The following is a 12992-nucleotide window of genomic DNA, read 5'->3' on the forward strand; positions in this document are numbered from 1 at the left end:
TCTCACCTATCTATGATCATACTTATTTTGAAAAGCAGTAGGTACTGACAATTCTCACATGAAAAGGTAGCTGAAATCAGTGGTTTAGCTGTTCTTGTGAGGCATCTGTCTTGAGCAATGGCCTGATGTAGGGAATCCTGGGGCATGTTCACAGGTGGACGTGATAGACACACACTGCCCTTGGCTGAAATACTGTTCCTTTGGCTTGCTTACTATTTTCTTTATTTCAGCTGTCTACTGTGACTTTGCTTAGAGATACCCACAGTATTTCAAGACTCAAGCTCCTCCTCCCCTGGGCTGTTTCCAGACCCCTCCAGGGGCAAATGCCATTCCCTTCTTCTGCGTCCCCACCTTGCACCAGGCACCTACCTCTAAATATGCTTGCTCCCACCTGGGTTTCTCTCTACTGGACTTAGACTTTAAATCTCGAGGGTACAGGTCATTCTGCCTTGTATTGTTAGAGCCAAGTAACAGGCCTAACACTGAATAGTTGCTTGTTGAATTAACAACAAATTCTCCACCATCAACGGTTTAGATTCCTGTTGCTCCCCCAACAAGGCAGGGACCACAGATTTCTTCAGAGATTCCCAAACAGCTTTCATGTTGAGTTGTTTTCCCAGAAAGGCTGGTGTAGGGCGACGGTTCTCAGTGTAGCCTTGAGGCAGCAGTTGGCCAGCATCACCTGGGAGCTTGTTAAACATGTCCATCTTCAAGCTCCACCCCAGACCTCAGGAATCAGGAACTCTGGGGATGGGGCCCAGAAACCCGTGTTTTCTCAAGCCCTGCAGGGGATTCTGGTGCCCTAAAGTTCAAGAGCCAGGGACCTCTGAGCAGTCCCATGGACTCAGGTCCCATCCACGTCTCGTAGCAGAAGGATGACAGTTAAGACAGGGTAAGCTGCCATCAACACAAATCTGGGTTGTCTGTCCATTCCACTAAAGCTTACTGAATGCCAATGCTGGACAGAAGTAGGGACTGATGAAATGAAGGAGGTGTGTCCCTGACTTTTAGGACAGGCAGAGTGGTGAAGACTTGCCCATCAATCATGAGGTACCGTGTAAATGGTTTTTTCTAAGTACATCAAAGTACAAAGCGCTACGGATTACGAAGAAAAGACTTAAAGAGATCACTCTTCATCTATGTCAGAAAGAGACAGAACATGTCTAGGAGAAATCATGAACTTTACTGGATAGTCCATTATAATAATGATTCATTTTCCCATAGAAAGGGCGGATTCAAGGCCTATCAGAACTCGCTTTTTTAAAAAAATATAAAATGTACCTCGAATATATTTCTGGTAGATAAGTAAAAGATGACATTTTCTAACTTCTTCTGCAACTAGGTACATTCTCAGCTGGTCTTGAACATGATCTGCCCTGCCCCACTCACTCATTAGACAATTCTGAATCTGGGCAAATATTTTAGGGCCATGGGAAGTCCAGGTAAAGGTGTGGAAAGAGCAATGATTGTAATTCACCAGCTATAACCTTAGGCTGGAAGAGATCAACTGAGAAACACTTCTTGCTCTGAAGGTCGGAAATTCTTTGCCATGCACACAGGTTAGGTGCCCCGCAGGGAGCGTGGATTGGGAACAACAGTAGAATGGGCAGACAATACAGAGTTGCGCCCACCCCACTTAAACACACATACACCCCTGCCAAAAATGCTAAAGCATTACAGGCTTTCCTCAAACACAAACATGTTGACTCTACTGGTTTCAAAAGTCTGGGTAGCACTCATAATTATTCTGGGGTGATATGAGAGTGGTATACACGGAAAACATGGATGAGGCCGCAGTGGCAATGGGTATGTACGTGGGTAGCAAGTATGGGAAGACAGATACAAATATTGTAATTAAAATTGGATGCAACAGGATTTAAATTGAGAAAATATACTAGTAATATAAACAAATAATTATAATATATAAAAACAATAAAATAATAATATAAATAAATTAATAAAGTATGGCAGAACAGCAGTGGTTCATTCACGGGGCTCTAACTGTATGCCCCCCACAGAGCAGTTTGAACGCTTACCTACTCGGGGGGTTAGAGAATGAAAAGAGCACACTATTAATACTCCACTACTACCCACTTTTTCTTCCTATTTTGTTTAGAGAATTACTAAGGGCAGAAACAACTTGTTTAATGGAGCTTTCCCTTGCTATGTTTTCTTATTTGAAATCAGCAAGTATGTACCTACCAGCCACAGAATGTTTTGGACTAGAATTACATATTTGAATTTATACATGAAAGGAAAACATGTTAATAGTCTAGAGCCACTGCTGATCTCTGCTGGAATAACAGAAATAGGCTTGCCTGGCATTCGATGTGCATGGAAAGCATTTTATAACCGGTCACCTACTCTTTTCACTGACTTGCTAGATCTTCCTTCCTTATCTCTAATACTTCTGAAATATCTTCTCACAGGTAGACTGCAAAGCTAAATGTTGGATGAAGGTTAGTAAACAAATGGCAGGGCTTTCTTGAATGATTGCTTTAATCACTTTAACCCTGTTTCTGATAGAAAGCTGGAGGCCAGGGCAATTCAGCTTTTTCTTTTGTCATTTGCCTGCCATAAATATGCACCAGTCTGCGTTTGAAAAGCTGAAGGAGGCGGCAAGCTTGCTGGACATTTATCATGCTCTGTTCCCTGTTAACAAGCAAATACTTTAGTTGAATGGGCCATTAGCAATCATTGTCAAGTGTAGAATGCAAGGTGCTTGGATGTGACCAGCTTGTAAATTAGGGGGTATCCCTTCTCTGATGAAGCTAGACAAATGAAATGGATCTATTAATACAGGTTGCTGAATTAAGTCAGAAAAAGAAGGTAAAGTAACAGGCACTGGATATGGCCAGCCTATATGCAATACTTTAAAAATGTTTTCAGTCTATGAGAGCTACATAGTAGTGGCTATAGTAATTCCCATAGTAATGAGAAAAACAGGCAACAAAGGCAATATATCTACAGCCCCAAACAGATGCTCAAGTCAGTTGAGAATCTGGAACAAAATCAGTGAAATGGGTCTAAAATATAATATTTACTATTTAATGACCATTTTCGTCAGACACTTAGAGAATCCAAGAGTCTAGAAGGGCCCTATGTTGCTGTTAAAAACAAAAACACAAACAAAAACACAACAAAAAACAACAGCACTGAATTCCCCTCTGTAAAACACACCAAGACGCACTCCATCAAGAAAGACACTCAGGGTGTTTGCAGCCTTTGGCATTTTCAATGTCTTGGGAGTTCAGACTCTCCCAAAGAAGTGCCAAGACTTTTCTATGATGCCAAATAGGAGGCAATCGAGCAAGTATTTCCTTCTGGCTTGACCCAATTGCGGATGTCACTCTGCATGGAACCCAATCGTGGTTTCAATGACTTATTTTGTTTCATGGCTGAAATGGAGAGTATGGAAGGCAAAAACAAAAGTCTAGCTTATTTACAAGGTTGTTCAGGACAACAACAGCACAGAGATTTTTTTTGTTTTTGACTTTAAAGCTGGGCAGCATTAACATTTTTATAATCCTGTAGTTTACGGTAATGTAGCCTACCCCATTCAACTCAAAGTTTAAGACTCACATTTATGTGTAAAATTACATGTAGGTAGAGCCCACTGCTTCTGGCATCTTGGATTACTATTCATTTGAATGAAAACTGAATTCCCCCCTCCCCTTTTAAAAACTGTATTATATCTTTTTTTCCAGGGTGGGAAAGACAAAACTCCCAGAAGAGCTCTGCGGCTGAGGGAGAGGGACAATGCGTCCTGTTTACCTTTGCTTCTCCCATGCAGCGGGCGAGGGAGCTGGGCCTGAAAAGATGGCTGAAATCAAAAGGTCTCTGTTTTCTTTTCAGATAACCCCAGCCCTACCTATCCCCTCTGCTCTCTGTTCCTTCCCAGCATGTCCCTGCCTGAAGCCCAAATAGATTAAGGCAACGACCGCGAAGTGCAGTTAATCCTACAGAACGGCTGCCGCTGTTAGGCCAGGAGTTAAAAAGGAAAATCTCCCAGGCCCTAACAACTGCAGTGATCTGAAGTTTTAATCAGCCTCGATCTCAATCTATAAAAAAGGCTGTCAATGAAATCTACCTTTGCCATATTATCCACCACCAATGAGCAAGAACTGAGCAGCTTTTCTTTACCGCCTCAGCCATCCCAGACCACAAGTAGAGCTTTCATACTTCCTAATCCCAGTTTCCAAGTCTGTGTGGTTCTCACATAATGCCCAACAGCCTGGAGGCAAGGGCCTTCGTCCCGCACCCTTTTCAGAGACGTGTCATTTCTAACATCAAGCTAATCTATATGTTGCCATGGCTTCACCCTTTATCTGCCTTTACATCTTATGAACTGCATGGATTTACCACATTATTTTTATCTGAAAGACAGAAAATGGTGGTTTTATTGCCATACAATCAGATTACTGCTGCTAGTTTCTCTATGCCTTTTTACCATACTTCAATCAAAAGGGATCAGTTTCTTTATACTCTGCCCTTGATTTACATCACATCTGTAAAGACCTAGTCTGAGTTGTAATCCCCTTATTAACTATGACCAGGGTTGATTTGCCTAAAAATAAAAGCAAATTGTGTCAGACCCTTTCACTTTGTTTTTGATTCGGAACTACAAAATGGATTACTAAAGAAATCTTCAGAGTTCACACGGCCAGTATCGTGCTGAATTTAAAATGGGAGTTAAACAAGTTAAACAGGGGAGGCATGTCAACGGCTTCCACCTTCCATCATGGGAGAAGGGCTGAATTACTTATGTCTTTGTATTCTTTGGCTTCATAGAGACAATGAAGCCACAGGAGTTTTTCCAAGCTGTTCGGAACATGTCCCATTTGCTATCCTTCCTTCTTTGCTGTTCTTATATTCCTCCCCCAGCCTCTTTCTAATTCCCCCCTTAAAAAGAAGGGGGGAGCTCTTCCCTGAAAGAGCTAATTCCTGACTAGAAGCTTATAGTTCTATGGGTTCTGTATATTTTAATCAAAATATTTTAAACAGTTGAGCACTCCTCTTTAAGGCTCTACTCCGCTACACAAAGGGTGAGCTCATAAGCAAATCTATGTAGATGTATATTAAGTGACCTGAAAAACAAGTTCTTTATGTCAGCAGCAAAGGCAGGCAGAGATTAGGCTGATAGGAGGACCAGTTTAATCATCTTCCTTAGAAGAGCACTTCTTTTTTGTCTAATTTGCAATTAAGCATTTTAAGAATGAAGGTTTCATAAAATGTTAAAGAAATACCTTTCCTAAAAATTTCTGTATTAGGGTCTACAATCTGTATTTCCTTTTTCCCTGCCACTCCCATTCCTATGACGCATTACTGCAGTCATGCTGGGATCTAATAGTTTCCCATTAGGTGAACGCACTCTAAAACGTCGCCCGGAGTTTGGTGTCACACTGAAGCTCTCGGGAGCTACCTGGAAGATTTCAGTGGAAGGAAAGACACCAAAGATTTAGTTGCTCCAGTCACATGTTCATCTGAAGGCAATTATCTCACTGATCCACCAACTGAAGGATGTACCTCAGTAAGTTTACAGACAAGAGGTTTTAATATAAATCTACCAATTGTTCTTCAGCTGACTCTACATGGAGAAACCATTCAAACGCGTAGTTTTTAGCTGGTCTTCAGGTCAATGGCTAATTCACCTGTCCACATACTTTAGCTTAAGTCAGAAGCCTTTGGAAATGTTGGAGTCATTTGCATTTCTTTGCATCAGTAGAACAAGCGTCAACAGCTTATGCTTTGTAAAAGATTTAGAACCGAGTGCTTAACAAATCATCTTAACCTCTAGCTCCTGTTTCTGAGGCTTGAAGCTGTAATTGTTGAGGTTAAGATGTGCAGTCCCTAGACACATGATTCTCAAATAAATTCTCATCTGAAAACAAGGCTACCAAGCATGTTGTGAGGTGTCGTTTTTGCTTGGTCTTTGTGCTCTGCCTGGCTCAGTTGTCCTGTAGAACGACGACAGTCCATTACCTACAGTTTATCATCCTGACAAAATGTGAGGAATGTGGATGTGAAAGCACTAACAATTCCACCCCTGGTGCTTTGAGCTTTTTTCTCTCTATATTAAAACCGACAAGATTAACCCAAACGCAAACTGTGGAGCATAGTTCAAGGGGCTATTCAATCAGCGCTGAATGTGCATTTGTTTACCTACAAAAATAAGAATTTCAGACACAATGGAAGGCAGGCTGGCTTATATATGTTATTGAATGGACTGTTTAAACAGCACTATCCATTGTAGTTTATTTTATCAATCTCTGACAGGTCTGTATTTATTCAGAGCCTGATTGTGGTGAAGCCCATGTATTATACGTTATCTGGATATTAGCCAGCCATTCTTTTGTATCAAGTCATTCTATGTACCAGTATTACATAGAGAAAAAATTACATGGGAAAAGCCACATGCTATGTTAACTAACTAGTATGTGATGCATAGGGAATGGCAACCCCAGACGTAAGGCATGAGTACTCGAAATTCTCAACAAAGTCAGTGTAATGCATTGAAGAACACCATATCAATACAGATTTGCTCACATTAAAATTAAATTAATTTTTGTTTGAAAAAGAGCCTACTACTTTACTTAGGCCAAAATTTTTTCCCTCTTGGAAAAAAATGTTTCACTGAAGTGTTAGTTAAAAATGGAAGCTAGGCATTACTGTTCTCTGAATTAAAAAAAAAAAACCAAAAAACAAAAAACAAACAAAAACTTTAAACAACCAAAATGGCTACAACAGACCCAACTCTACCAGAACATATCAAAGCAATGTGAATAACCTAACAGGGCAGCTACTGTTTCAGCACGCAGGACATCTTTCCATTATTACATACAGTCAGCGTCGGGCCAGCCAACAATGTGATTAAAGTAGTTACGGAGACGCTGAATTTACAAAGGGTTTTCTGGACCCTGTATCCAAACAGCTGCTGCATGCTCCCTGTGTCGACCACCTGCTAAAAAAGCTGACCTCTGAATGAAACAAATCTAATTACTGATGGCGGCTTCATTACAAATGAATTGTTCCACAGTTCATAGGAACTGATGTGAAACTTCAATGCATTTGATTACCTTCCTGCCACATCATATTTACCAACTGAAACTTTCCCCCGGAAATAAATATAAAACTTCCCCAAGGAAAGCGACCCCCTGGCATCAGGGCGTTGTATGCATTCTCAAAAACTCAGAGAGGGCTCTTTCCTATGGCTCCTACAGGAAGAAATCTTTCTGATCTCTGGAGCTAGCATTCAGCTGCAAAGGAGACCTTTTCCAGGGACACATTATCCAGTCATCCAGGCAGGCCGTTATCAGGAGAATTTTAAAAGAAATGCTGCCTGTGGAGGACAAGACAGCAGCAGCAACCTCAGCCGCGCAAACGGCAGGCTTCCCGAAACGCAGGGGCCTCGCAGGTCTGGACTTAGCTGGGAAAGACACACTCACCTTCATCATCAGAATGCGGGGGGGGGGGGGGGGGTAAATACCTGTCACCTCCCCCCGGGACCCCCCACCTCAACACATTACAAAAAGAAGTTATTAATGTCGAAACCTTAGGTTGAAATAACTATTGTTCTACCTTTCTTTTTCTCTCAACTAGGTATTTCTAATCCTCCTACCGGATACACACAAACTAATAGTTAATAATAACGCAAAGATAAAGATACACACACACTGAACTAAACGCTGAAGAGGCTAACGGAATTTTTTCAACTAGATTTAAGCAGAAATATTAAATCCTTATAGAAAAAAAAAATCAGCCCTAAAGAGAGCCGGTCAGTGAAAGTGCAGAGTGGCTGGAGCAGGCTGCCTGGGGGAGGGGCGAGGCCCGGCGCTGCGCGATTCCGCATGGAAGAGTGACCTCTGGAGGCACCGGGCGGACAGCTGCGCCGCGGGCTCCCCGCGGCCGCCTCGCCCGCCCGCCCGCCCGCCCGCCTGCCTCCCCCGGACTCCGGGGCCCGCTGCAGCACGAGGTCCTAGCCCGGCTCCTTCCGGCACCACCTGGCGCCTCCCGAGCCGGCATCGATGCAAAGATGCCGCCGCCAGTACTTCATCAGAAAATACAATAATTTACATTAAAAATACAATCCATGCAAGAGCAGACTACATAGAAGGAGACTGAGCTAAGTAACTTCTCTGAATGAGCGGTGTTGAAAGTGCCTTCTAGCATCATACAAACATTTGTTTAAACCGATTTGTAACCGACGTTTTTGCCCTTTTCGTAAAGGGATACTTGGTTAACATGTTAGTGAATTTGAAATTTGACACTTTTAAGAGAACGGACACACTCCTTTAATTAAGACGTGATTTCTAAATCAATCCCCCATTTCTTTTCTCCTAAAACCAGGCCCAACTTGTTCAACTTCAATTAGGTCATTGATTTTACTTCTGATCTCAAACGTTTTCTCCAGAAACCAGCTAATGTCTGCATACTTCTTCTCCAAGTTTCCCGAGACCACAATTCCATGATTCTGTAAAACATGTTTTGGCTGTGATTCGAAATCAGGGGATATACAGTACTGAATGGCCAAATGACTACGAGTTATGACCACACAGATTTAGGGATGGATGGCATTTTCCAAATTCTGAATGCACTCTGGTGGCCCAAACTGAAAGTTACTCTCCACAAGGCCTGGCTCGCTCCCGGCTGTAGCGTCCGATAAGAGCGAGTCTGATCCTAAGGATCCCATTCCTACCAGGGTCCCGAGGGAGAAGGCTTCAGGAGCAGTGTCGACTGGGCAAGGCCCTAAGCTTTTATAGAAAGTGCATTACAATCAGGTCGGCTATCGAGACCGCATACTCCGGGGCTACCGGCTTATGAACGAAGCGGGAGGCCGAGGTGCGGCGGGCCCTCAGGGAGAAGCCTAAGGCCCGTCTCCCGGGCGCGGAGAAAAGGGCTCGCCGCCCGAGTTCTCCTGCGAAGCAGGCGAGCTCCCCGCGCACCCTCGGGCTGGCGGCGCGGTGCCAAGGTGCACCGGCTCCAGCGCTCTGCGGGCAGCGTAGCGACCCCAGGCTCCCCTCTCCAGCACGCGCTCCGCTGCCCGCGTCCTGCCACCCCGGTCGCCCGCGGGCCCCGGACCCCGCCGCCCGCGCTCCCGGTGAATGCAGCATCTCCGCCTCTCTCCAGAGCCCGCCAGTCCCTGCGCGCCGGCCAGCCTAGACTGTGGCCATGTCCTTCGTCCTCGAAAACAACAGAGGGTCAGGTATCGCCATCTGATACCTTCCCGGACGTGTCACCGGAGCCGATAGGAGCTTTTAGCGCCCGGGAGCGCTCGGGGGAGGAAAGGCGGGGAGACCGTCCCTTCCAGGGGCGCTCGGGTTGGAAAGGCGAGCGAGGAGTCTCCACCTAGTGAAATGGGACGGGGGTTGGGGGTGGGGGACGGGGAACCGAGGTTCCAGAAACAGGCTCCGAGGCCCCGCGGACTGACCCCTCCTCCAGCCTGGACGGCGCGGCAGACCCCGGGGTGAGGACCTAGGGGGATCGCGGACGCCACTTACTTGGAGTTCGAGGAATTCCAATAGATAGGCTCTAAAACTATCGATTTGGAAATCGCAGTTCTGCATAAAACCATCAAAACTCCCCAGCAGTACTTCCACACGGAGTCCCTCCTCACAGCCATGGCGAAGCCACTCCCAGCTCCACGCACTCCGGGCCAAGAAGGGACGGACGGGACGCAGGCTGGGACCCCCAATCCTCCAGGGCAGACTGGCGGGGAAGAGAGCAGGCGCCCGCAAGCAGCTCCGGGGCGCGCTGCGCAGCTCCAGCGGTCGCCGGGCCAGGTGCGCTCGCCCTCCAGGGCCCTCAGGGCGCGGGGCGGGAGCGCACGCGCGGGGCGCGGTGGCGCGGCAGACTTGGGGTTCCGGGGCGCCGCGCCAGACGCAGCTCGGACTGCCGACTCCCGTGTGGCTCCAGGGTGCCGGGCCGGCCGCGGCGAGCGGGTGGGCGCGGGGCGGGTGCGGGCTGGGACACAAAGACCCGGAGCAGAGACTACCGGTGCGAACGACGGGCGCTGCGCCCCGAGCGGGGTCGCCTGTGATTATAGATCCAGTGCAGCGGGCAGCGGCCCGAGTGCGCGGGCGCCGCGTCGGCGCGGTTCCATGTCCCGGAGCACGGAGCGGAGTAGGACGCCTCCGGGCGCGCAGGAGCCTCCTCAGTCCGCGCGGCTCCCGGTCCCCAAGGCAGGCAGGAGGGAGCTCGGTCCCCGCCGCGGGCTCCGGACGTGCGCGGGCCTTTGTGTGCGGGGAGGGCGCCGGGACCCGCTGCGTGCGCAGCTCCTCACTTCGGCCGGCGCCGCGGTCCCCGCCGAGGAGAGTCAGCGCGGCCGGCGCGCTGTCAGAGCGCTATAAACGCGGGGCCCCGCCCCGCCGCGCGAAGGCCATTGGCCCGCGGCTCAGGAGCCGTGCGCTGGTTGGGCGGCCGGTCCGTCCGTCCGCCATCTCCGCCCGACATTGGGCGCCATGAGGCGGGGCTCGGGCTGACAGGTGAGCCCCGCCCCCGGCTCCCGCGGGCGGCGGGAGCGGAGCAGACGCCAGGCAGGAGAAGCGCTCCGCGCGTGCACAGGGCGCCCCCGGGGCGGCAAGAGGCCTCCTGGGCGCTGTGCAGACGGAAACAGCGACGGCAGAGTAGCGGGCCACCTGTCCCCGCGCCCGGGTGCGCCTTCCCCCTTGGCGGAATCAGTGGGCGCGGCTTTACCTCGCGCGGTGCGGAAGGCAACGGGCTCCGCTCGGCACCTACCCTCCGCAGATGCGGCGCTGCCCCGCATGCAGGACTTGCACTCCGTGCACACCCTTAGAGCTCCCGGCTTCTGCGCGCTTCTCCCAACGCCTCTCGGCGAGGGCTTCCCACTTGATTTTGGTACCAATCGCCTACAGCTCCTCTTCAGTCAGTGGGGCCGGGAATTGCAAGACGATTCCCGCGACGCGGCGTCGGAATTGGCAGCTCTAATCAGGGCCCGAGCGTCGTCGCCTCCCGCCTTCTCTGCGGGCGTCTCCCTTCCCTCCTGGCGCCCCTGGAGCTTTCCCCGCGTGTCGCCGGCACAGGCACGACCTCAGGGACCGTTTCACTAGACCCTAGGAGACACGCGGGCTTCCCAAAGTGACCAGAGATTTAGAGAGTGTGAGATGGAAAAGTCAAGGCATGTGCTTCTCACACGGCGTCTGCAAGACCCCAGAGCAGAGCTGGCAGGAACAACTCACTACTTTCTCGGTCGAGCGCCGGTGCCGACGCTCGTCCGTGACTTCCACGGAGCCACAGCGCCCACTAGCGGCCAGCTTTGCTTCTCCGCATCTCGAAAGCTCCGCGGTGCTCCGACCGGATCCAGTATCCTGCAGCATCTAATCAAGTCACAGTTCTAAGGAAAGTCTCTTTGTATGTCCAACAGTAGGAAGAACACGGTAGAAATAAGGCACAGCGCAAATGTACGATTCAGTGTGAAAAATTAAAATATACTGTATGCCCACTTTTTTTTTTAATTTAATGTCGTCCACCCCAGGATTTATGTTTCAAACACAAACTGGGCAGTAATTCTACAAATTATGTATTTTTAAAACAAATTATCCACTACGCTAAATTTAAAACAGAAAATGCATATGGTAAAAACCCCTTGTTTTCTTTCACTCTTCTTTGTAACAATTTCTGAAGATTTTTATGGTACGTTGCTTTTAAGTATCTGTTTTTAAACATTAGTCTAAGTTAACGTATACATCTCGAGTGGTAAAAGCTTGTGAAGACTAGTTTAAGATCGAAAACACATTAAGGCATAGGAAGTACTGAATACACTTACTCTTCCAAACAGATCTTTGAGAGCAGAAAACTTTCATAATTTATTTTAATTTTAAATAAGCCTTCAAACTGAGAAAATACATATTTTAAAAAGGCTCCACCACGGTATGCCGATTTGAACAGCGGATTCCCAGGAAGCACCAAAAACCCAGGAAGGAGTAGGCACTATGAATCCTAACTTGAAAAGGATGAGAAAGGGCTAGTTTTTAATATGCTAAAATATCATTTAAGGAACTCATTGAAATGGAACATAAAGTTAGCTTAAATGATCTTTTAAAAGAACACTGGTGTACTCAGTACCTTTTGACAAACTTATATTGTGAAATTTAAATTGTGACCTCTTACCTCACTACATCCTCCTCTCCAAGTAAACTAGAGTAAATACAGGAAATTTGCATTGTCTGAAAATACGACAGCTTCCAAAAATAACATTTTCAGTAAATCGGATAGTCTCACATCCAAAGCGTTTTACCTTGGGACAAATGTAAATATACATTTTTAAATCGTTTCCTTTTCAAAACAAAGTGCGTATTTGACTGAAAAGGAATCCTACACACACAAAAATCTATGGTATAAAGTGTGAGAATACACAGCTTAGTTTCAGTCAACAGAGATTCAAATGCAGACGACGTGAAAACCATCAGCAGTAGCAACTCACTTCCAAGATGTCGACATTCTACTATTTAATGGTAATTTTGGTAGTTAAAAGCATCACCTCAAAGCCATTTGTATCTACTATTGTATAACATGCCAGGCAAAAAGTAGGTCATACTGGCATACACAAGACAAAGTAGAATTTCCAAAGCATGCCAAACCAAGAACCAATCACATCAGTGTCATATCTCTTGGTATTTGGACTTCATTTTACAATTAAATTATTAGGAAAACTTGGTAAAGAAATTTTTTTTATTCACCACACTTTGAATCATGATCAATGTATTTCGAGAAATCTATACTTTTAGCAGATGTATTTAAACCCTCATCAAATGAGATTTTATTTCAACAGAGGAAGTTACTTCACTGTGTTCTACAGTTAGCAAGTTTTGAAGGCCGGGCACGGTGGCTCACGCCTGTAATCCCAGCACTTTTGGAGGCCGAGGCGGGCAGATCACGTCGGGAAATCGAGATCATCCTGGCTAACGCGGTGAAACCCCGTCTCTACTGAAAATACAAAAAATTAGCCGGGCATGTGGCGGGCGCCTGTAGTCTCA

General features: G+C 46.9%; 1 protein-coding gene across 1 annotated transcript in view; it reads right to left on the bottom strand.

The window, feature by feature from the left end:
• EFNB2 (ephrin B2) overlaps window positions 1–10317 on the bottom strand; it is a 44162-nt gene extending 33845 nt beyond the window's left edge. The window contains exon 1 of the mRNA XM_015121426.3: window positions 9498–10317. Coding sequence (XP_014976912.1) covers window positions 9498–9619 — 122 coding nt within the window. The 5' untranslated portion in view covers window positions 9620–10317. The remainder of the gene's footprint in view (window positions 1–9497) is intronic.
• Between the last annotated feature and the right edge of the window lie 2675 nt (window positions 10318–12992).

Source organism: Macaca mulatta, chromosome 17, assembly GCF_049350105.2.
Source record: "Macaca mulatta isolate MMU2019108-1 chromosome 17, T2T-MMU8v2.0, whole genome shotgun sequence".
Classification (NCBI taxonomy): Eukaryota; Metazoa; Chordata; class Mammalia; order Primates; family Cercopithecidae; genus Macaca; species Macaca mulatta.